Source organism: Arachis ipaensis, chromosome B4 (assembly GCF_059453495.1).
Source record: "Arachis ipaensis isolate K30076 ecotype BB chromosome B4, ASM5945349v1, whole genome shotgun sequence".
NCBI lineage: Eukaryota > Viridiplantae > Streptophyta > Magnoliopsida > Fabales > Fabaceae > Arachis > Arachis ipaensis.
The window spans coordinates 106,362,355-106,386,380 of NC_142439.1; the positions used below are offsets into that span (position 1 = coordinate 106,362,355).

Genomic DNA, 24,026 nt, shown 5'->3' on the forward strand with positions numbered 1-24,026 from the left:
TTAAATTGAGCACAAAATACATCATAAAATATGGGTTTATCAACCATCTTCACGTTTCAAAGCCACCAAGTCAGTGACTGTCACATTCAATTCTTCTCTAAAATATTGAGAATGAAAAGCACTCTCTAATTGTGCCCAAGTTACAATCGAATTAGGCCTAAGATTAGAAAACCAAGTAAATGCATTCTTTGTTAAGAAGAGGGAAAAAATTTCATCTTCAAGTTTTCATCATTCGCTAAATTTTCCAATTCAACCATATATCGAATAATATGCTCAGTAGTCGATTCACCAACTTCTCCTGCAAACTTTGTTACTATTTTAGGGTTTTTTCACGCCCCTAGGCACCTCTGTCGCTTGCATAACAGCAGGAAAAGCAGAGACAAAATATGGTCAATTCATGAAACCCACATTGAATCTGACTTTATTAAGCACATCATCAACAATTCTAGTAACTTAGTATCTCTCACGATGTTGATTGGCTCGCATTCGAGCCAACACTTCATCTGCGTTTTGATCACGTTGAACCACTCAAGGAATATCTCCTTCGAAATGCATATTACCATCCCTATTTCTAGGCATATTCATCATATCCTGTCGGTTCATTTACATATTTTGTTGATCACCTTTATTATAATCAACAATTTAAACAATCTGCTCAACTTGTCTAGTAAGACGCTCAAATTTTGACTCATGATCAGCTATCATAGGGTTTAATATAGTAGTCATTTGCTGGGTCAATAAATTGACCAAATCATTATGACTTTCATCGACATGTTGTCGAAAAGCAGCCATCGAACCAAGACCATTCGATGTGGAACCCACTTGATAGTCACGAGAAAACTCAGGATGTAATGAAGGAACCGAATTGCTAATTGACGTATTTCCAAATCTAATTGGAGGAGCATAACCATCCAATGGTGGATTATAACCTAGAGGCAGGTCATAAGGAGGTCAACCAACAGTTACTGGTGGTTATAATGAAGGTGATCAAAGCAATTCGTGGGCATAGGTTTCGCCCGTTATTTCCAACTAGGGGATTAGTAACCATTGCATTCTCTACTAATGTACTACTTTCAGAAAGTGACGTCATCTCTGCTTATGTTTGTACAACTATAGCAACATTACGATTTGCAGATGATTCAGCATTAATATTAGAAACTTCGTCTGCCATACGTATAATTCTACCATTTCTAAGTTGATACACTAGATCATTACAAAAACTTTTTGACACACTTAATTTTTAAAACTGTCCCACTGGGTGTGCCAATTTGTTTTACAGATTTTTAACAAATTTGTATGGTTCGATATCTAATGAGTTAGGAGCGAAACTTACTCCTCTTGCGAGTACCAATTTTCAAAAGTGTATCAAAGGTTCTTTTAATTTGTTAAAATAATAAAGAAAAATCTGAAAAGAAAAGAAAATAACTTTGGGAATAAAATTACTAGAAACAAAAGAGACAACATTTAATTCAAAGAAAGCAATAAATTACCTTCGATAAAATCAAAGGACTTTGAAATCAAATACAAAGTAAAGAATCTTAAAGGAAAATAGAAAGAACAAATTTGCTGAAAAGTAAATTTGTAAAAAAATAAAGATTACAAGAAATTTAAAGTAAATGTAAAAGTTATGGGAACCCTACAGAAAAGGAAGCTCTTAGCAAACTTAGGAATTCGCTGGGAACATGAGAGTGCGAGAGTATTTTCTGAAATGAGATTTTAACCCCTGTTTCTTCCAATCTTCAACTATTTATAAAATTCTTCAACCAATCAAATTTCAAATACATTTCTCACGTGCATTAATCTTTAAGTACCTGTTCCTGCACTTTGAATGATGTTAACAACTGCCAACAATTATCTTCGATAAGATTTGTTAATCAACCTCATCTCTCTCATCAATAAATCCCTTTTGATGAGTCCTTTATCCTTTGAAAAGAACTTATCGAGCATTCACCTCGATATCTCGAAATTTATTTTATTTTTGACTAACAAAAACATTATAAAATTTTACAATAAAACACTAAGTTGTTACAAAAGGTAACATTATTTGTAACAAATTATTTCTTATTACAAAATATTCTTATTCTATAATAACAACAAAATTTTATTATAAAAAAATAATTATTTACAACAATTTTAAATTTGATATAAAAAATTGTTACAAATACTCTATTTTTTTTAGTGAGACTAATCCCACATATAATCCGAATTCCCAACAGCCACAATTGTATTCAATCAAGCACTCACAATGTTTAACCGTTAGATACCTTCACGAGTTTTGGTCCATGGCTTTGAAGCTAGAAGAACATTAAATATTTTTTTTACGGTAGCGTGAAACTAATGTTTAATAGTACAATCATACTAGGTGCATACAGAAATTAACTATTAAAAAAAATATGTTAGAATACAAAATATATATTAAAAATAAATTAACTGATATATATATTTGTAATTGGCTTCCTAGATTTTTTCTATATAAATACATAATAATTAATTTTGATAGCAGAAATAATATTTTTTTAGTCGTAATATGTTGTCAGCAATAGTCTATAACAACTAATAAGAACTAGTACTGAATTTTCTCTGATCATGAGGTTGGAACGTTTATTGTGTTACAAACATGTCAACGTTTTCCTATGAGATGTACTAATAAAGTAATAAGCCATCTTGCATATCGTATAATTTAATCTCTCGTATTCTAAAATGAACAATAATACCTAAAATAGTAACATTCCCATGATTGAAGATAACATCCTAACTCTCTCCGAAACGTGCACCAAATGCTTGAAGCTTGATGTTCATTTCCAAGCTCTGAAAATGAGTTTGGACCCACAAAAAATGTTCCTCCGAATATGGGTTTGAGTTCTAAGCATAAGTGATTAGAAAGTGTCATATAACATAGATTATATGATTTTACCAAAAAACACAGATTATATGAGATGTATATAATATAATGGAGAATGTTTGTTGATCAATGCTTTTAGTAAAAACAAAAAGGTGAAAAATTAGTTAGTGTAAATAATACATAAGCAAAGAAAGGGTAATGATAGGGAGACAAAAAAAAACAGCCAGAACTTAGCTTATTTAGCATTCATTAATTGTCGTAACAATTAATGAATGTTAAATAAGGCAAGTTATGATTGTTTTTGGTTGATTTTTTTTTGTTACCAAACATTTTCACAAAGTAAAAATAACCCATTAAAAAAAATAAAAATAAGAAAAAAAATATTGGTCACAAAACATTTCTCTAATATAAAAGACATAAAATTATTACTTTAAACTTTTGAATCAATATAACGGCAAATCACATTTACTCTATTAGTTTAAGTTAGTCCAACTTAAGGTCTAATAATCTCTTCATAAATGTGAAAAGTTAGAACTTAGAACTGTAACTAGAAGTATAAAGATACACCTCAAACAAATTGGTGGGGTATGTGTCCCTTCTCAGCATTTTTTTTTTTTTTTGAGATGAAATATAGCTTCATATGCAATCACTTCTCCCTCTCTTCAAGTTTTTTCATAACTTATAACCATTAACATTACACCATCAGTTACAAAACCTTCCACCTTGAGAATTTCTCAGCCAAGAAAACCAAAAAAAAGGTATCAATTTGCTTAAAGCCCATTTGTTAAGACCCAGATTCTTGTTGTTATCATATTATATTATGAAGACAATTCCATGGCCAACCATAGGGGTGGTGATTTCTTGGTACAGTTCCAACATTGGTGTTCTCCTTCTGAACAAGTACTTGCTAAGCAACTATGGTTTCAAGTACCCTGTTTTCCTCACCATGTGTCACATGATGATGTGTTCTCTTCTCAGCTTCATTGCCATTTCAATAATGCAAGTTGTCCCTTTGCAGAACATACAATCAAAGAGACAGTTTGCCAAGATTTGTTTCCTTAGCCTTGTTTTCTGCTTCTCTGTCGTGTGTGGAAACATATCGCTTAACTACATTCCAGTGTCCTTTAACCAGGCCATCGGCGCCACCACGCCGTTCTTCACCGCCGTTTTTGCCTATTTCATGACCAGCAAAAGAGAGGCTTGGGTTACATATTGTACCCTGTTGCCTGTTGTTGGAGGAGTCATCATAGCTACTGGGGTAAATTTATTTATTGACTAAATATCCAAATTAGTTCCTAAAAATTTCTAAATCAAACATTTTAATTTTCAATAAATTTTTATTACTTTAGAGGCTCTCAAAACGGATTGATTCCTTTATAAAGAGGACTAATTTTTCTTATAATGATATTTATTGAGGATCTAGCTGCTTTATAATAAAATTTATTAGAGACTTATTTGTCCATGTGCATATTAAACATTTAATTACTAATGATAAAAAGACTAAATTGTCTAACTTAAAGACTTCCAAAGTAATAAATTTTTATTGGAGATCAAAATGTCTAATATGGAATTGGTTGGGGATAAATTTGGGTATATACTCCTATATCTGCCATAAATTTCATGTTTTTTTTAGCTTTTATGTGGTGTTTTTACTGTTGAGAATCCAAGGGAAGTAGATAACAATTGATGATGCCTACTCATAAATTGATGAAATAATTGAAGTTTAGAAAAAATATGTAAATATCCGCATCCATGAACAATGGTTGAAATTTTTTCCATCTTTGTTTCAACCTTTTTTAATACAGCAGCTAATTTGTGCATTAGTGACTGAAAACCTATGCTTATGGTTGGTTATGGGAAGCTGATAGAGATAATAACTTCAACAAAAACATGCAGTAGGGTTTCTTGTATGGATACATGTCTATGCTTGCAAGAGATTCTTGATTGTGGAGTAGAAAAAAAAATAATACATCTCTTAATTTCCTCTTCCTTCACTTAAGCATGTCAATTAAATAGAAATCATATTTAACCTCTAATTCATTTTCTTCGCTTTCCCCTTAACTCCCAAACAAGTGATCCATTTTGTAGATTTTTCATTATTAACACATCTTATGGTGAGAAATTAATTCTAGCATAATTTTATATTGCTAGGTAAGATAGACCAGTCAGAATGTTTCTTTAGCTAGGAAAGTAGTATTCCAATTAAAAAGTTCTGATAAGCCAATTACTAGGGAAAAGACAAGATACCCTAAAAATGCAAGAATATTCAGCTTGCTTGATATGTAACAAGTCCATTGCACCAGTTTTCCAGCATCAACAGCTTTAAAGTTCTCCTCCTTATTTCAGTCTACCTAACTTTTTTATTATTTTTATGGTTATGAACTAAGCCTTTGCAAACAATTGCTTGTATTAATTATATTAGTCCTTATCTATATTTAATTGTTCAAAATTTGTGCTCATTTTAATTTATTCATTTGATCGTTCACATTTTAAATTGTGTTTTAGTTTAGTCTTCTATTAATATCAATCAGTCACGTTAAGAAAAGTAAGATTATGTCACTAATTCATTATGCCAATTGCCATTTCAACTTCATGTTATTAGTTACGTCACTTTGGATAATTACTCACTGACACTGACATTGGCACTATAACACATCATCAAATGTGATAGGACCTTATAATAATCAAAGCAATTATCCTCTTTGTCACATGTAAGCGATGTAACTCTTTTAATATATATATTTTTTTATTACTGACATTGGCACTATAACACATCATCAAATGTGATAGGACCTTATAATAATCAAAGCAATTATCCTCTTTGTCACATGTAAGCGATGTAACTCTTTTAATATATATTTTTTTTTATTTTGTGATGCAGGGTGAACGAAGTTTCCATCTGTTTGGGTTTTTGATTTGTGTTTCATCAACTGCTGCCAGAGCATTCAAATCGGTGCTTCAATCTATTTTGTTGTCCTCAGAGGGGTAATGAGTTTATCTATTTTCTCCTTAATATAATAATCGATATTAGTTGCGTTTAGCAAGAGTTTCAATTTTAGGATAGAAATATATACTAAGATAAAAATTAAAAAAAAAAAAACTTCCATGCACAAATATTCTGCATTAATGCAAGCTCTAAAGAAGCACTACCCTCAAGATATAGTATAGAGGATAGAAAATATTTTGTTCCAAATGAACAAGATATTGAGGAATTGTCCATACGTGAAATAATAATTATTGATATAGGCCCTTTCCACAAAAAAGGGAATCTTTTGTTACAATAGAAACAGAAGTGATATTGATTATTCAAGAATCAAAGTCGATTTGCTTTAAAAAAAGAGGATATCAATGAACCTCTATGAAATGGTTTCACGGGATTCAGCCAATTGTCTTGATCGTGGGATATCATTGAAACATAGGAATCCGTGTTATCAAAAGAACAGTCTAACCTGATAATTTACATCGGTGATTGTTTTTATGACTTGAATTCGTAATCTTAAAGTAATACGAAAAATCGGAAATAACTCAACCATTACTCTAAAACTCCACTTCAGATATTAAGATAAAGATAAGCCATAAGAAGTTATATCTTTCTTACAAGACAAACATTTTCTGTGTTTATGATTTGTGTGTTTCAATAACTCTATTTCTATACCAAAACAGCTACTAAGCGTGCATAAAGAACATTTCATCTCTTATGACACAGCACCCAGGTGGTGTTAACATCCCAAATAGCAAATATCAACCATTTTAATTTTGCTACTTTGATGATGGTTTTCAGGGAAAAGTTGAATTCTATGAACCTTCTACTTTACATGGCACCTATAGCAATGTTGGTGTTGCTTCCAGCAACATTACTGATGGAGAAGAATGTGATTGGGACCACAGTGGATCTTGCAAGAAATGATATCAGAATTGTATGGTATCTGCTGTTCAGCTCCTCTCTTGCATATTTTGTTAACTTGACCAATTTTTTGGTCACAAAACATACAAGTGCACTCACCCTTCAGGTATTTCCCAATAGCATGTTTTCCAATCAAATACATTTTGAGGGGTTTTTCTTGTCATTGGATGAATATAGTAGCTCCTCTAAAGTAAAATAGACTCAATTAAAAAACATGATGAGTGCATTCACCACTAATTAGATCAGATAACTAATAAAGTGCACAATAATTATAGCTTACTTAACAGAAATTATTCTATCCTTTTAAAAAAAATCAAATTTTCTTTAAAGTTTTCTTTCATTATCATTTGATAAAGAAATATCCTACATAACGGCTTATCGCAAGATATTTGTTCACCGAACTGCCATTTTCAGTATAGTATTTACAAGGAACAATATTCTGTATCACTCACCATTATTAAATTTCATGTGCACATCAGCATATGGTGAGATTAAGAAAAGTGTGCATAGAAGAGTGACTTTGATACTTCTTTGCTTTGGGGTCAGATATCAACTCCATAAAGCAATAAATTAATAAACTAAAGACTCATCACATTGTAACACCCTCACTAATAGAATATCACACTTCCACTGCACCACTCTGATGGCGAGGTCATTAAAGTAAAGGCTCCTATCATATATAGACGAGCAGGAGAGTCTCTATAATGCCCTCGCTGTCAGTGTAGCGCAGTGGAAGCATAATATTCTGTTAGTAAGGGATACACATGATTTAGGAGATGCATTCAGTTCCTTAAGTCATCTGTGGTGTAAACCAACTAAATATAAATGTGATTTGCCAAATCTTTTCACAGGTTCTAGGAAATGCAAAGGGGGCAGTTGCAGTGGTTGTCTCAATTCTGATATTCAAGAATCCAATTTCAGTTATAGGAATGATGGGCTATGCACTCACAGTCACTGGAGTCATTCTGTACAGTGAAACCAAGAAGAGGTATAGCTGAAATTTTGAAAAAGAAAAAAAAAATTTAAACACAATTACCAATCAAAGAGTACATAATACACCATACAAGCGAAAGGACCATTGGAGAATATGAACTTTCAGCAATTGTGTTATGTTAATAGGAAAAGGAAAATTTCACCTATTTCTTTTTTTAATCATTTATTTTAGCATGTATGTACGTGTCCACAGAGCAAGACTTGAAGGTCATTATACTTCTTACATTTGTTACCTACACGATATTCACAAGAATGTAGCACCAAAAACAATGAATGAATACCCGAATTAGATTCCTACATACCTTCATATTTTGAGAGATGATGTTTCTTTTGTGTTCTTCTATCTGGCAAATTTTAAACCTTCCAGTTATGTTTCTTTTGGGTCTTGATCTGAATATTTCCTTAGGAGTATACCAAAATGCACTAAGACCGCAACAAAATAAAATTATAAAACAAAAATGTAGCCAACATCTACAAAAGGATTTTCTTTTCTTTAAGGGATTAACGGAGGGGACACATTTTGCAAGGAAAGATAAACCTTTTTGTCAAACAATTCAGTAGCATACATACGAAGCATGTAAGTTACTATATCAAAATTTCTAACCATCTTAGTTTCTATCGCTTATTGAAACAACTAACCTATTTAGACACCAGGGATTGGATACTTAGTAGTAAGATCTTCAACTTTACTACGCAACTTTGAGACTTTGTCTCCCAAAGGAAACTCTGGAGATGTTACGAACTTCAAAAAGTCTTGTAGTTTTGTCCCTGAGACCAGACTCTTGGCTTCGAGACTTATCTGCACACCCTCATGAATCAAGTCTGCTATTAATGTGAATTCTTTCTCCCCAAGTCCTCTTGTCGTCATTGCAGGCGATCCAATGCGAATGCCTCCCGGAACTAGGGCGCTTTTGTCGCCTTTTGTGATTTGGCATGTCAGTGAAATGTAGCATAATCATCACCAAGAATACATTAGAAAATAATACATTAAGGATCTCACCTGGCACTGAATTCTTGTTGAGGGTTATGGAAGCCATGTCCAGAATCTTCTCCACTCGGGCGCCATCAATACCCTAAAGGATGTAATGCCAATTAATATGATACATAGCCAGAATAAGGAAAGGGTGGTAATTTTTTATATTATGCAATATGATCATGTCTTTTTACATATAAAAGCATGTGAAGCTTTACAATGCAATTTACACTGCAAGTTTGCAAGAAAAGAGAGAATTAAGAATCTACTCTGACAATTTAAACAAAATGAGAGCAGAGGCTTACAGATGGCCGCAGATCAACAAGAACCAGGTGGTTATCACTACCACCAGAGACCAGTTTATACCCATGCTCGATTAACTGGTTAGCCAGAGCTCTACAGTTAGACACCACCTGCAAGATGGCAGCCACATGCATGCTTGGTGGTTAGGAAGTAGCTTAATATGCCCAATTCTAACCAACAATGAAAAGACATATACCTGATTCTGGTAAATTTTAAATTCCTGAGATTGGGCATGCTTCAAGCAAACTGCTAGTCCTCCAATAGTGTGGTTATGAGGACCACCCTATTCAATTGATTCAGCACAATATTAGAATCTCAAACTAACAAAGGTAAAGAAAACATAAATATGTCAGACTGCATAGGTGTATACGATCCTCGCATCCTCTCAATAAGCTAGCGGGACATTGCTAATTTACCTGAAGGCCAGGAAAAACGGCATTGTTGATGGCAGACTCTAGATCGACACCATGCACGGGATCTTTCTTGAAGAATATCATTCCACCTCTTGGACCTCTCAAGGACTGGAGGGAAAAATATATAATGGATTAAGTAACCAGTATGTTTCGTAAGTATGACAACGAAAAATTACATGTTAGATGGATTCGAATAAAACAATAACATGGTTTTTTAAAAAACAAAAACACAATATGGAAAAGCCTCATGATAGACCTTATGGGTTGTGGTGGTCACAATATCACAAAACTCAAAGGGATTAGCAAGCACAGATGCAGCAACAAGCCCACTTATATGAGCCATATCCATCATAAGAAAAGCGCCTACTTCATCTGCAATCTTCACGAGTATAAGACATAATTAGCTTCTTGCCAATCATGATGTGAGGACATATCATGAGCAAGATAAATTCCAGAAAATAATCAGATAGAAAACATACTTTTCTGAAGTGACGGTAGTCAATGTCTCGAGGATAAGCACTAGCACCAGCAATAATGAGTTTTGGCCGGAAGATAATAGCAGTTTTCTCCAACATATCATAATCAATAAGACCTTATATGATTCCAAAAAAGGTTAAAATTTTATCAAAGAAATTAGCAACTATATCTGCACTAATTCAATTACAAAAAAATACCTGTTGACTCATCAAGTCGATAAGGCATAGATTCAAAATAAATTGATGTTCCTGATACACGTCTTTTAGGTGTCATGAATCCATGCGACAAATGTCCCCCATGAGGCAAGTCCAAACCCTAGCAACTTACCATAGTAAGTTAAGACCATCACAGACCACTATATAGTGTTGGTTAAATTAAAGTAAATGAAAAGTAGTTTACCATTATTCGATCATGCGGTTTGAGAATTGCAGTATATACTGCAAAATTAGCTGGGGAACCAGATAATGGTTGAACATTTACACCCCACTTCTCTCCATCTACATGGAATGCAGCTAGTGCCCTTTCTTGGCATAGGATCTCAAGCTCGTCAATAAACTCATTACCACCATAGTACCTTACAAGTATAACGAGTACCCAATCAGTAAGATTAAAGAAGGAAAAAGGAACCAAACTTTTAAGTTTAATAATATGAAAAAGTAAATGGTGACTCTACCTTTTACCCGGTAGCCCTTCAGAGTACTTGTTTGTGAGGCATGAACCAACTGCTTCCATCACTGCTCTAGAAGTAAAATTCTCAGAGGCAATAAGCTCTAGACTTTTAAATTGTCGGTCCTTTTCCTTGTCAATAATTTCACGAACCTCGGGATCAGCTTCACTCAAGCCGTAGTCCAAGAACTTGCTTCCATCCCCTGATATTTGCATAGTCGCCATTTAAATACCATATATACATCTGGCTAAGATGTTATTGAGAATTCTTTCAATCAAATGGTAGAAGCATAGTTACCTCCGATTTCGGGCACTGAGACAGACAAAGATGATGGAGCCCCTGTGACTAAACTACCTTCAACAGGAGATGCTTTGCATGGTTTTGCATTGTGGAACGTTAGTTGAGGGATAAATCCATTACCGCCATACCCTTTATTTGAAGGGAAAGACATCCCCTTGGTCCAAACGGGTTGCTGCAGAGAACCCATCATTGCAACTCCAACAGTTGCCTGCATCCTTATCTTATGATTGAATATATCAGAGCTGCAACCCTACCTACATAGTTCAGAGGTCATTTACAAAAACATTAGGAAAGATTTTTACATAGCAAGCTACGGAAGTTAGTTTTCTTGCAAGGGAGCAAGGTTTCGAACAGCCTATCAAACAAGCATGTGTCTATTCCAAGTGTTCGAAGTTCAAACTTGATACTAAACCCTTAAAACCCCTATTTTAACACCATAGCATCACAAAGCTTAAATATTTACCATCCTCTGAACACTCCAAAATTCAAAACAACATGCACGTGGTATAAGATTTATAAAAAAAAAGAGAAGGCCCCCAAAGTTTTAGTTATTATGGAACAACAGGAAAGTTAGTTACTAAAATCTTGTGAAGTTTTAGAGCATTCGTAACTAGTTAGATATATGAAGTGGAAAGTTAAGAGATGAATGGAATTGATACCTGAGAGTTGATTCGAGATGGAGAGTGGCGGGGTGGATGAGTAAAGTTGGGAACTAGGCGGCGCGTCTTTGCTACTGTCTCAGAGGTCAGAGCAGCGAGTACTCAAGTATCACTATCGCACGTACATGAGTTAAAAAAAAAAAAAAAAAAGAAAGAATAAACAATTAAATAATACCCAAAAATTCAAATCACTCGCAAAACTAATTCCAAAAACAGAAAAGTTTTATATTCATGTAATTTTTTCTTCCAAATTATCCAAGTAACTTCAATCAAGACGCGCTTCCCCAACCCTTTATATGTTTATTATACACGCGCATCATATAACGTAAATTTTGTTCTCTTCTCGCGTTTTCGTTCTTCTTCTTCTCTATTGGTGTTCTTCTTCTTCTTCAACCTAATAAAATTCGTCGTTCTCCTTTTCTTCTCTGCTCGCATTCTTTATTATTGATCTGCATTGAATTCAACATAATAAGCTCCGTCGTTTTTTTTCTTCTTCGTTTTCTTCTTCGATCTACACTTTTGAATGGAAATAATGAATGATTCAACTTCAAATCAGTTGAATGAGGTTATTACGTTGAGACAACTAGGAAATGATTACTGCATGCTGTCACAATAATCTTAAACACTGAACAAAGTAAAAGGAGGCCACCGAACCGAACAACATTCATTTGGTGAATCAAAATCTCAAAGGCCACCGAACCAAACAATGTTCATGTAGTGAATAAATGATGATCAACTTTCAATCAATAAGAATAGTATTTCTCCTCCTCTTCCTCCTCCTCCTTCTTCTTTTAAATTCGCGTATGTAGGTTCTTCTTCTGCTTCTTCTTCTTCTTGCATGCAGATTCTTCTTCTTCTTTCGTTATAATCATCACCAACAACACCAACATTTTGCTTGGTTAAGTGGAGTTACTCATTTTGATTCACTTAATTGTTAATGTATTCAATTGAGTCCTTGTGCATGCAGAAATATTTTTCTTACTGATTGAATGTTTATCACGTTTTATTCAGCACATGATTGATGTTCGGTTCAGTGGTGTTGGTCATTTCGCTTCACCTGATTGTTATGTGTTCAATTGACTTTTTTTGCATGGAAAAATGCTATTCTTGATGATTGAATGTTTATGACGTTTTATTCAGCACATGAATGTTGCTCGGTTAAGTGGAGTTGCTCATTTTGATTTACTTGATTGTTAGTGTGTTCAATTGAGTCCTTGTGCATGTAGAAATATTTTTCTTGATGATTAAATGTTTATGACGTTTTATTCAGCACATGAATGATGTTCGGTTCAGTGGAGTTGGCCATTTCAGTTTATTTCTGTTCTGCACAATTTAAAACTCTTCCTCCTCACCTTCTACTGCTTCTTCACTAGGGAGAGAAAGAGGAAAAGACAAAAAAAAATACAATAGCAATAACAACAAAAGAATGAAGATAAGGAGAAACCACGTGAAGAAGAACGAACGCGAAAAAGAAAGAGGAGAATGAGGGGGAGGAGGAAGGCGAATCTCTGTTGCTGTTTTTGTTCGTTTCTGGTTGTTTCTTGCCAAATCTTCTCGCGATTCTTCTCCAGTAGTGGTTTTCACAGAGAACGTGACTGAAGTTTGAGTAATTTTGAGAGAGATTCGAAGAGAAAGAGCAATTTTGTGTTGAGGAAGAAGTTACGTTTTTTCATAATGAGCGCGAAGTAACGAAGGGTTTTCGAGCGCGTGTTTTCACTCATCATTAATGTGTGTGACTCTATTTGAACTTGGACCAACTTGGTTACATGGTTACATGGATGTGTAGCGCGCCCGTTCCCGAAAATACTAATAATTAAAAAACTTTTCATAATTTTTTAAAACGGAATAAAAGAATAAAATATTAAATATATATTCTAAAAAAATTTGAGATATAAAATTTTGACATAATTTTTTACAAACAGTATTAAATTAACAAAATTTTTTCATCTTTATAATTTAATAATTTTATATCAAGTGAATGTTTTTAAAAAAATTTATTGTGAATGACTAATTTTTTAAAAAAAATAAAAAAATTAGAAATCAAATTTTGTTTTTAATTTTTGTATCTTCTAAATATTTATTCAAATGTTGCTATAAAAAGTTAGATCAAATGGATAAATCATTTGTTAAATTCAAAAATTGTTTGTCACTTATAAAAAAATAATATTTTATATTAATTATATTTCTCGCATATTCAAATCATTCAGGGAATATTTTGTCGATAATATTTTAGAGACTTTTTTGTCAGTATCTAAATTTTTCAGGTATCGGTAGTTATCCTCTAAGTTTAAAAATTAAGAAATTATCAATTTTAAAAATAAATTAAGATAATTTTAAATATTAAAATTAATTTTTTTAAGTAGAAAAATTTGGGTTTCGCTCATCAGAATACAATCAAAATCGAATGAATTTTATGATGTATTTATAGGAGTTTTTAGTCATAAATTTTTTATTAAAAATGTTATATGAATAGAAAAAGTATATATATATAATGCGCACATTATTTCACTTTTTTTTAGTGTTAAGCCTTAAAATAGTCTTTAAAGTTATACTTGAGTTTTAAAGTAGTCCATGAACTTAATAGTTATCCAATTTCATTTTTGAAGTTGTATGTTGGGATCCACAGTCATTCTTCTAGCAATTTCCGTCTATCTGGTTCCACCGAAAAATTAATTTGGACTCCTCTGTGTCACACTAACAAAGAGTAAACAACGTAGTATTTGTTGTGGCACGTAAATAACGTAAAACGACGTCGTTTCACTCTTAAAACTTTACTCCCTCAACGTTAAACTAACCATATTTTCTCTAACTCTCAAAACACAACATAAACAGAGGTCTATTATTCTTCCCTACACTCATCAATGGCATTTGTGCGATTGCTGTAACCGCAACGATTTTTTTCAAAAACCATTGCTCTGGAGGATTGGTTTCATCATCTTCATCAGACAGAGAGTACTAAAAGCTGATTTCTCTGAAACAGGTAAGCAAAAAAAAGAAAAAAAATATTTGATAATAAGAGAGCTCTATTTTTTTATAATGTTGTTAATTTAATATTTTCAGTAGTTGAATAGATTTTCTTCGAGTGTAATGTGTAGGTATACATACTTGTGTTTTGTGCTATTTGCTAGGGCTTGATCGGAACTAGGTTTCTTAATGGTTAGGTGATGAACGGATTTTTGACGGTTTAGAATTCCTCAATGAATTCTCGTTGCAAGTATAGTTTCTAAACCAACAAATAATCCTTTCATGCAAAAAATTGTTTGTCACAAGTAACAAACCCTAATAAAAATAATAACCGAAGTATTCAAATCTCGGGTCGTCTCTCAAGGAATTGCAAGGAAGTGTACTTATAATTGGTTATGGGAAAGTATCTTTTTGGGTTTTTAAAATGTTGAACAAGGAATTTAAATGACACGAAAATAAACTAACAATTAAGAAAAGTCCTAGCAAGGATTGATAATCGGAAGTCCTATCCTTATTATCAATGTCAATTGTGATGGTAACTGTAAATTGCACTCACTTAGTTAACCTCTAACAAATGAAGGTAAGTCAAGTGAGAAAATCAACTTGAATTCACAAGTCCTAATCAAAGACTAGAGTTAGTGAAGTTCAAGCCAACTAGCTAGTTTCAATCACCAACCAACAAGAGACTTTGATGATTCAAGAGTCTCTAATTAATCAATTCAAGCTAAGAATATAAAAATCTAACTTAAAACCCTCCCAAGCATTTTATCACTTGGAAGGCACAACATAAAAACATAGAAAACAAATAAGGAATATTAAATCTAAACAGTTAATTGCAAACATCAATAATAACAAACGAAGAAAGGAACAATAATTATGAAATACCTCAAATTGCATTAAAAGGGAAATTGAATCTAACATGAGAATTCATAAACTAAAGTGGCAACATAAGGTAATCAACAAGGGAAATAAATAAACTAGAATCCTAGAACAATTAAAAGTAGAAGAGAAACTAAATTGAAATAAGATAAAATTCAGAAATTGAAAAGGAATAAATTAAGAACCCTAAAACCTAGAGAGAGGAGAGAGCCTCTCTCTCTAGAAAACTACATCTAAAACCTCAAATTATGTAAATGAAAGTTGTATCTTGATTCCTCCACTCTGAAGCCTCTAATCTGTGTTTTCGAGCTTGGAACTGGGCCAAAAGGAGCCCAGATATCGCCCCCAGCGCTTTCTGCAGATTGCAGCACGTGACGCTTTGTCACGCATACGCGTCAGTCACGCGTACGCGTCACTGCCAGCTTCTCAAAACATCATTTTCTTGCGTTCCTTCTACTTTTGCATGCTTCATTTCCTTCCTCTAAGCCATTCCTGCCCTATAAAGCCTGTAATCACTTAACACACATATCAAGGCATCGAATGGTAATAAGAGAGGATTAAAATTAGCAAATTCAGGGCCAAAGAAGAATGTTTTCAATCAAAGCACAGAATTAGGAAGAAAAATGTAAAACATGCAATTTATATGAATAAGTGTGAGTTTAGTGGATAAAATCCACTCAATTAAGCACAAGATAAACCCTAAAAATGGGGTTTATCAATCTCCCCACATTTAAACATTAGCATGTCCTCATGCTAAGCTCAAGAGAACCAAAATAGAGTGAAGAGGAATGGTAAAACTTATGAAATGCAACCTATCTATATGAATACAACTAAATGCAAAATGCTTTTACCTACTTGGTCAAAAGTAAACAAGTTCTCCAAGACAAACATAAATCAAATTCCACTAATTCAAATCACACAATAAAAGACAAGTAAACTTGTAAGAAGATAGCTCATGAAAGCCAAGAACACAGAATCAAGCATTGAACCCTCACTAGAAGTGTATATGCACTCTAATTGCTCAAGTGTCTAAGGTTAATCCACTCTACTCTTCTCTAGTTATGCTTTCTAAAACTTTGTTCTTCATCTAACCAATCAACAAATATTTAATGTACAAATACAAACATCATGAGGTCTTTTCAAGGTTGTAATGGGGCTACGGTAAGGGTGAGGATACATGTATGGCCAAGTGAGTTATACTTTGAATCTTTGACTAACCTAAATTTTTACGTAACACACACACACATACTCTATATAATTCTAAAATCATGTCTAGCTACCCAAAATCTCACTTTTGTATATTTCACATACTCATGCATCAATTTTTTTAATTCCATCACATGTGCATTGATCTTTTTATTGAACTTAGTATTGGGGTGATTTTATCCCCTATTCATTCATTTCTTTTCTTCTCTCTTTTTTTTTTTATCATAAATGAAAACATAATATATCAATGCATATGGTTTTTCTGATTTCACATGAGTAAGCACCCAAAATTTCTAATATTTGTCAGTAAAAACACAACACACTCTCATCAATCCAAGTTTCCATATTTCCCCACACTTAGTTGACACACACTATCTTAAGCTAACCAAAGATTCAACTCGGGTAATTAATTGTTTTTCCGCTTAAGGCTAGTGATGTGGTCATATAAAGAACAAATGGGGATTAAAAAGGCTCAAAGTGGCAAACAAAGGTAAATGAAATGGTGGGCTATTTGGAATAAGTGAGCTAATAACAAATTATGGCTTCAATCATATGTATGCATGAATATACACTAAACAATGGACATATATAATGGAACAAACCATAGATTGCAATCAAAGAGAAAAAAACACACAAAAATAAAAATCATAGTTAAATAATATAACCATACAATTAAGCTCAAAATCTCACAGGTTTTGTGTTCTTAGCTATAAACCATGTTCCAAATTACAATCTTCAAACAAGTTTAACAAAAAAAAGGTTTTAATTTAAATTAGTGAAATGCTATAAAAAGGATCTTGAAAAAGAACTTATCACTCCAACCAAGTAGTGGTAGAAGAACATGCACAAAATCAAACAAACATGCAATCAAACATACAAATGCAACAACTAATTTAACAAGGAAAATTAAACATTGGTGTTGAAATAGGAAATAACTAACCCACGGAAGTCGGTATTGACCTCCCCACACTTAAAGATTGCACCGTCCTTGGTGTATGCTAAGATGTGCAGGTAGACGGGCTGCTACAACTGATACTTTTCTCCAAAGATTGTGCAGGTGGACTTGTCTGTTGTCCCATTGAAACGTCTTCCGGTTCCCTTCCTGGTGGCTATCCTGAAAGAAGAGGAAAAAGAAGAAAAGTAACCCAGAAATAAATATAAGAAAACAAATAAAGTATGGGTTGGTTAATGCCAAATAATGAGGATCTCAATTACATGGTAGCTATAACATGCAAGTGAGAAAACAGTAGAAGCAAATGGCATATCAATAGTGCAAAAAATTACAACAATAGGAAAGAGATAGTGGGTCATGAAAGACAATATAAATTCATGTCAATGAAAAAAGAATACAAGTATCATAAAAGATTAGCATTGACTTAAATAATATCACCCAATCAGAATAAAACAAGTCATGAAGCACCAGAATAATGCAAGAGATATTCAACAGTTGAGCAAGAAAATTCAACACCAAAGAAAAAGTATCAAATTTAGAAAAAAAATAAAAACATGCACAAAATTAAAATGCAATGAGTGAAGGTATGAAAATGCAATATGTAAAAGAGAATGAAATAGAATAAGGATGAGAAGTTAAAGGAATGAAGAAGAAGAAAGTAAGAAAGGAGGAGGAAAGAAGGAGAAAGGCGAAAAGAAAGTAGTAAGAATTGAAAAACAGGGCGCGACGCATGCGCGCACATCATGCGTACGCATGCAAACTGAAATGGCCATGCGACGCGTAAGCGTCGCCCACGCGTACGGATGGGTGCCCGAAGAAGAAAAGTGACGCGCGAGCGTCGATCACGCGTACGTGTAACAACTCGTGCGATTCTAGCACAGTGGCAGCCCAACTTTCTGTTCAATTTGCTCTTTACGCCGATTTTCATGCCCACGCGTACGCGTCGTTGACGCTTACGCGTGGGTTGAAAAATTTGCAGGGGACGCGTATGCGTGAGGCACGCGTACGCGTGGGGTGGCTTGTGCGCCACGCACCCCTCCCGCGTGTCTCCATCGCAACTCTCTGTTCATTTTCAATATGTTGCGCATACACACACGACGCGTGCGCGTCATAGACGCTAGCGCGTCGATTCCTCTCTTTTTTTTTAACCTATGAAATATGAAGCAAAATAATAGTAAACATGAAGAATTGGAAATTAACACTGACAAAAATAAAATAAAACTAATAAAAAGGAAGATCATACCATGGTGGGTTGTCTCCCACCTAGCACTTTTAGTTAAAGTCCTTAAATTGGACATTTGGTGAGCTCCTGGTCATGGTGACTTGTGCTTGAACTCATCTTGAAACTGCCACCAACGCTTGAACTTCGAATAAGCTTCAACTTCTCCAAATAAATTCACCAAGCCTTGATGAAGTTTTCTACAAGCTTTGAGCTCCCAAAGTTGATCCTCTTGTATGCCCGGATCCCAAGTCATGTTTCTACACCCGTCTTGAAGTGGCTCATCATCGCTCTAACCGGGTGGCAAGCAATCCGAATTCTCAATGCAATACCAAACTCTTCTCTTAGACCCAACCAAATGTTCACTAGTTCCACCCTTGCATCTAGCTCTTGAAGTATCAACCTTGATGAGCCTTGATTTGCAACTCCAACCACTAAACATCCTTCTCTTACGCTTAATGCCACAAAGCCTCCTAAGTTGGCCATCCATTTCAAGAATACCATATTCAAGTGGGACAGTAAAGCAAATAGAGATAAGTCTTACCCACTCAAATGAAGGAGTAGATGGCAACCTAGGTGGAGAAGTCTCCAACGTTCTTGACAAAGCGTACTCAACTCCCGTCCAACCTTTTCGAAGGACTTCTACTTCCACATCATTCTCAAACTTACTCAGAGAAGGTTCTTCATTTTCAAGTTCTTCCTCACTGAATTCATCTAACTCTTCTCCGTCACTCAAATCATAACCATGAGGTTGAGAGAAATCTACCTCAATGTTGCTTTCAATTTCATCAGGAGAAGGTTCTTCAATTTCATCACCAAGGGAACTTGCTTCTTGATCTATTCCGTCCAATTCTTCATAGGGAATATGCCATGGAGGTTGTGCACTAGCCTCTTTGACATCAATTTCAGTCTTCTTGGAGGAATACTCTACAACGCTTGATTCTCATGGAGGTTCGGCATCTCCTAAGTCTTCAACCACTTCTTCCTCTTCAACTATTACGGCTTCCTCCACTTGTTCCAATACAAAGTCATGTTCCTCATTGTCCACCGGAGTTTCTAGTATCTCCTTCATGCTATACTCTTCTATTGATTCTCCACATGTAGCTATGGGAGTTCCTTGAGTTTCCAAATGTTGGAAAGCTAATCGATTTACTACCTCGGTCAAGGCAGCCGTGAATTCTAGTACTTCCCTTTGTATCTCTCTTTGCCCTTGAATAAGAACACTTAAAGTGTCATGCATTGAAGATTGGGGTGGATATGAAGGTTCATTATTTGGGAGGAAAGATTCATGATAATAAAGATGTGGCGGTTCAACATTCTCCATCTTTTCTACTTGTTGCACAACACACTTCAATCCTTGGTTCTCAAGTTGAGATTCTTTAGCCATGAGAGCTTCGTGTGCTTTCCGGCTTCCCACTTGCTCCAATTGATGAAGGGTTGCTTGAAATCGATCCAGTGTTTTCTTGAGATGATCCCTTGACTCTTGTTCTGCTTGGATAACATAATTAGGATCATATGGCTCTTGGATTGATGGATATGGACATGGTGTATATGGAGGTGATGGTTCTTGGAAGTAATTGGGTTGGAATTGGGGTGGTTCTATATATGATTCATATGGCTCATAAGGTGGTTGGTATGGTGGATAAGGGTTAGAATCATATGAGAGTGTTTGGTGGTAAGGGGCTTGTGAGTATGGTGGTTCAAAGCTATGTTAAGGAAGGGGTTCATATGCATATAGTGGGGCTTGTTGGTAACTACAAGGGGTCCACCATATCCACTGTCTTGGTACGCACCTTGGAATGGCTCTTGCTCATAGTAAATTGGTGGAGGTTGATTGTCACGAAAAGGTCCACCATAACCATTGTCTTGGGATGCATCATAGAATGGTTGTTGCTCATGGCACATTGGAGGAGGTTGTTGCCGAAAGGGTTGATCAAATCCTTGTGGCTCCTCCCATCTTTGATTGTTCCAACCTTGATGCATGTTCTCATTGTAGCTTCCATTCACTACAACATAATTTGAACCAAACTCGTAGCCAAAGGGATGAGAATTCATAGTAGCAAGTAAAAACAAAAACTAATAAGAATTAATAAAAATAAACTCCTAAAACTAGAAACACTAACAAAGAAACGAAAAAGCAAAATTATTCAAAATATTCACAATAACCAATAATAAGGCACACGTTTGTAATTTCCCGGCAACGGCGCCATTTTGATGAACGGATTTTTGACGGTTTAGAATTTCTCAATGAATTCTCGTTGCAAGTATAGTTTCTAAACCAACAAATAATCATTTCATGCAAAAAATTGTTTGTCACAAGTAACAAACCCCAATAAAAATAATAACCGAAGTATTCAAACCTCGGGTCGTCTCTCAAGGAATTGTAGGGAAGTGTACTTATAATTGGTTATGGGAAAGTATCTTTTTGGGTTTTTAAAATGTTGAACAAGGAATTTAAATGACACAAAAATAAACTAACAATTAAGAAAAGTCCTAGCAAGGATTGATAATTGGAAGTCCTATCCTTATTATCAATGTCAATTGTGATGGTAATTGTAAATTGCACTCACTTAGTTAACCTCTAACCAATGAAGGTAAGTCAAGTGAGAAAATCAACTTGAATTCACAAGTCCTAATCAAAGACTAGAGTTAGTGAAGTTCAAGCCAACTAGCTAGTCTCAATCACCAACCAACAAGAGACTTTGATGATTCAAGAGTCTCCAATTAATCAATTCAAGCTAAGAATATAAAAATCTAACTTAAAACCCTCCCAAGCATTTTATCAAACACTTGGAAGGCACAACATAAAAACATAGAAAACAAACAAGAAATATTAAATCTAAACAATCAATTGCAAACATCAATAATAACAAACGAAGAAAGGAATAATAATTATGAAATACCTCAAATTGCATTAAAAGGGAAATTGAATCTAACATGAGAATTCATAAACTAAAATGGCAACATAAGGTAATCAACAAGGGAAATAAATAAACTAGAATCCTAGAACAATTAAAAGTAGAAGAGAAACTAAATTGAAATAAGATAAAATTCAGAAATTGAAAAGGAATAAATTAAGAACCCTAAAACCTAGAGAGAGGAGAGAGCCTCTCCCTCTAGAAAACTATATATAAAATCTCAAATTATGTAAATGAAAGTTGTATCTTGATCCCTTCACTCTGAAGCCTCTAATCTGTATTTTCGGGCTTGGAACTGGGCCAAAAGGAGCCCAGAAATCGACCCCAACCCTTTCTGCAGATTGCAGCACGTGACACTGTCGCTTGGGAAAAATCCTTGTCACACGTATGCGTCAGTCACGCATACGCGTCATTGCCAACTTCTCAAAACATCATTTTCTTGCGTTTCTTCCACTTTTGCATGCTTCATTTCCTTCCTCTAAGCCATTCCTGCCCTATAAAGCCTGTAATCACTTAACACACATATCAAGGCATCGAATGGTAATAAGAGATGATTAAAATTAGCAAATTCAGGGCCAAAGAAGCATGTTTTCAATCAAAGCACAGAATTAGGAAGGAAAATGTAAAACATGCAATTTATATGAATAAGTGTGAGTTTAGTGGATAAAAACCACTCAATTAAGCACAAGATAAACCCTAAAAATGGGGTTTATCATTAGGCCAATAAAATTATAGATTGACTAACAGTTATTTGTTAAGGTGGAAACTTGTTTTTTTATGTGTTAGTATTTACTGCATTTATAGTTGAGAATAGGATTTTATATTTTAGCCGTGGAGTTTTCAATTTGTTAATGTGGTTGAAAATAATGAGTCTGATCATTCAATTTTTTTTTAAATTGCAGATGGATTATCCTTTGATTACCATTATATTTCACCATAGAGGATCATTTATCACAGAGCATGATGGAAGTATGTCTTACAACGGTGGAGAGATTTCTGAGTTGCCAGAAGTTGTTATTGACACACTGGATGTCTCTTTTGTCTGAGACTACCACAAGAACATTGGGTATGACAAGCTGACTCAATCTTGGTGGCTAGTACCTAATAGACCTTTACAAACTGATCTAAGAGCTATCACTGATGATAAGGAGCTCATAGAGATGTATTACCTTGCTCAGAAGAAGAACAAGGGAGTTATCCATGTGTACGACGAACATGGAGTCTCTAAACCCTTATATAATGAGGAAGCAGAACCAGTATCATCTAAAGGCAAGGAGTTTATGGTGATACAAAACCTTATTCCCACCCCAAACCCCACAACCAATGTCACAACCAAACTAATTTCCACCACAACACCATTAACTCTAGCTTCTGAACCAAGTCACACCACTATCCCTACCCAAAAAAAATCTCCACAACAAAACCTATTAGTAAATTGTATCTAGGACTAAAACAAAAGATCCCACCTATTGTAATTTTTGATGGTAAACCAAACTCACTACAAAAAATATTGGCCCAACCTACTACATGTTAGTACTAAGTCCAACCTACCACAAAAAATAATGGCCCAACCCAGTAGAAATAAGTCCAACCTACCACCAAAAACAATGGCCCAACCCACTGTAATTTCTAAATCATGGTCCAAATTGAAGGAGACCAAGAAGTCTGACGTACCAAAGAGAGGCTCTAAGAATCTAAAAAGTGCAGCACCACATGCAAGGAAGCATTTAACAAGAGCAACTACTACTGGACCTATTGAAAGATCATCTGTTAAGGAAAAATAGCCCCAAACTGTGTTTACGACTTCCTCTAGCTCAAATGAATCCTTAGATAGCCATGACAAGGATGATAGTGTAGAGGATGAACCATATCGACCTGGTGGTGATGAGGTGTCTAGTGAGGAAGAAGAAGTGGTTATAAAGAGATCAATAGGAAAGAAGACTGATGTTAAACTGAGAACTAGGATAGATAAAAAACTTACTAAACAAAAGAGAGCTGTTATGGTTGAGGATGATGGTCTTGTGTGTGCAGACTCAGGGTCTGAGGATGATGAACTAATTTTTGGATCGATTCTTGAGTTTGGTGATATTGGACCATATTATGATGCCCAAGATGAAGCTTATCATGAATCTGATGGTGAAGACTCATGGCACTCGGAAAAAAATGAAGAATCCTCTGAAACTCAGAGGATGAGTTGAAGGAGGTTGATTCTGATGAGGTCTTTCCCGTGTTTAGAGAAGGAGGTCAGTATGGAGAGCTTACGCTTGAGGTTGGAATGACATTCACTACAAAGATGGAGTTCAAAGAGGTTGTGCATGAGTATTGTATTCAGGAGGGTAGGAGGATCTGGTTTAAGA

The 24,026-nt window shown here is 34.6% G+C and overlaps 2 protein-coding genes across 5 annotated transcripts; one reads left to right on the forward strand and one right to left on the reverse strand.

Moving 5' to 3' along the window:
* The first annotated feature begins 3,518 nt into the window (after nt 1-3,518).
* LOC107639510 (putative sugar phosphate/phosphate translocator At3g11320) lies at nt 3,519-8,038 on the forward strand. The gene is made up of 4 exons (XM_016343029.3): nt 3,519-4,100; nt 5,724-5,827; nt 6,624-6,852; nt 7,598-8,038. The coding sequence occupies exons 1-4, from the start codon at nt 3,663-3,665 to the stop codon at nt 7,742-7,744; spliced, it is 918 nt and encodes a 305-aa protein (XP_016198515.1). The 5' UTR covers nt 3,519-3,662; the 3' UTR covers nt 7,745-8,038.
* LOC107639509 (serine hydroxymethyltransferase 3, chloroplastic) lies at nt 7,065-11,708 on the reverse strand. Of its 4 annotated transcripts, none has more exons than XR_002361349.2 (14): nt 11,532-11,708; nt 10,870-11,126; nt 10,579-10,774; nt 10,305-10,479; nt 10,103-10,220; nt 9,908-10,020; nt 9,685-9,807; nt 9,432-9,536; nt 9,212-9,298; nt 9,018-9,125; nt 8,740-8,812; nt 8,379-8,657; nt 8,042-8,162; nt 7,065-7,740 (listed from the first exon to the last, which is right to left on the reverse strand). XR_002361349.2 is itself a non-coding variant. In XM_021121351.2 (14 exons), exons 2-12 carry the CDS (start codon nt 11,084-11,086, stop codon nt 8,383-8,385), a joined length of 1,590 nt encoding a protein of 529 aa, XP_020977010.1. In that variant the 5' UTR covers nt 11,087-11,126; nt 11,532-11,708; the 3' UTR covers nt 7,065-7,740; nt 8,042-8,083; nt 8,379-8,382. The 4 variants fall into 4 exon arrangements, 3 of the variants coding, with proteins under 3 accessions (XP_020977010.1, XP_016198514.1, XP_016198511.1); XM_021121351.2 differs by having other exon boundaries at nt 8,042-8,083; XM_016343028.3 differs by lacking the exon at nt 8,042-8,162 and having other exon boundaries at nt 7,065-7,711.
* Nucleotides 11,709-24,026: the final 12,318 nt, after the last annotated feature.

Coding starts and splice junctions, on each gene's coding strand:
- LOC107639510 (XM_016343029.3), top strand. CDS start 3,663: ATGAAGACAATTCCATGGCCAACCATAGGGGTGGTGATTTCTTGGTAC. Junction 4,101..5,723: donor GAGTCATCATAGCTACTGGG/GTAAATTTATTT, acceptor TTTGTGATGCAG/GGTGAACGAAGTTTCCATCT. Junction 6,853..7,597: donor CAAGTGCACTCACCCTTCAG/GTATTTCCCAAT, acceptor ATCTTTTCACAG/GTTCTAGGAAATGCAAAGGG.
- LOC107639509 (XM_016343028.3), bottom strand. CDS start 11,086: ATGCAGGCAACTGTTGGAGTTGCAATGATGGGTTCTCTGCAGCAACCC. Junction 10,021..10,102: donor TCGACTTGATGAGTCAACAG/GTATTTTTTTGT, acceptor GAATCATATAAG/GTCTTATTGATTATGATATG. Junction 9,537..9,684: donor TGACCACCACAACCCATAAG/GTCTATCATGAG, acceptor TTTTCCCTCCAG/TCCTTGAGAGGTCCAAGAGG.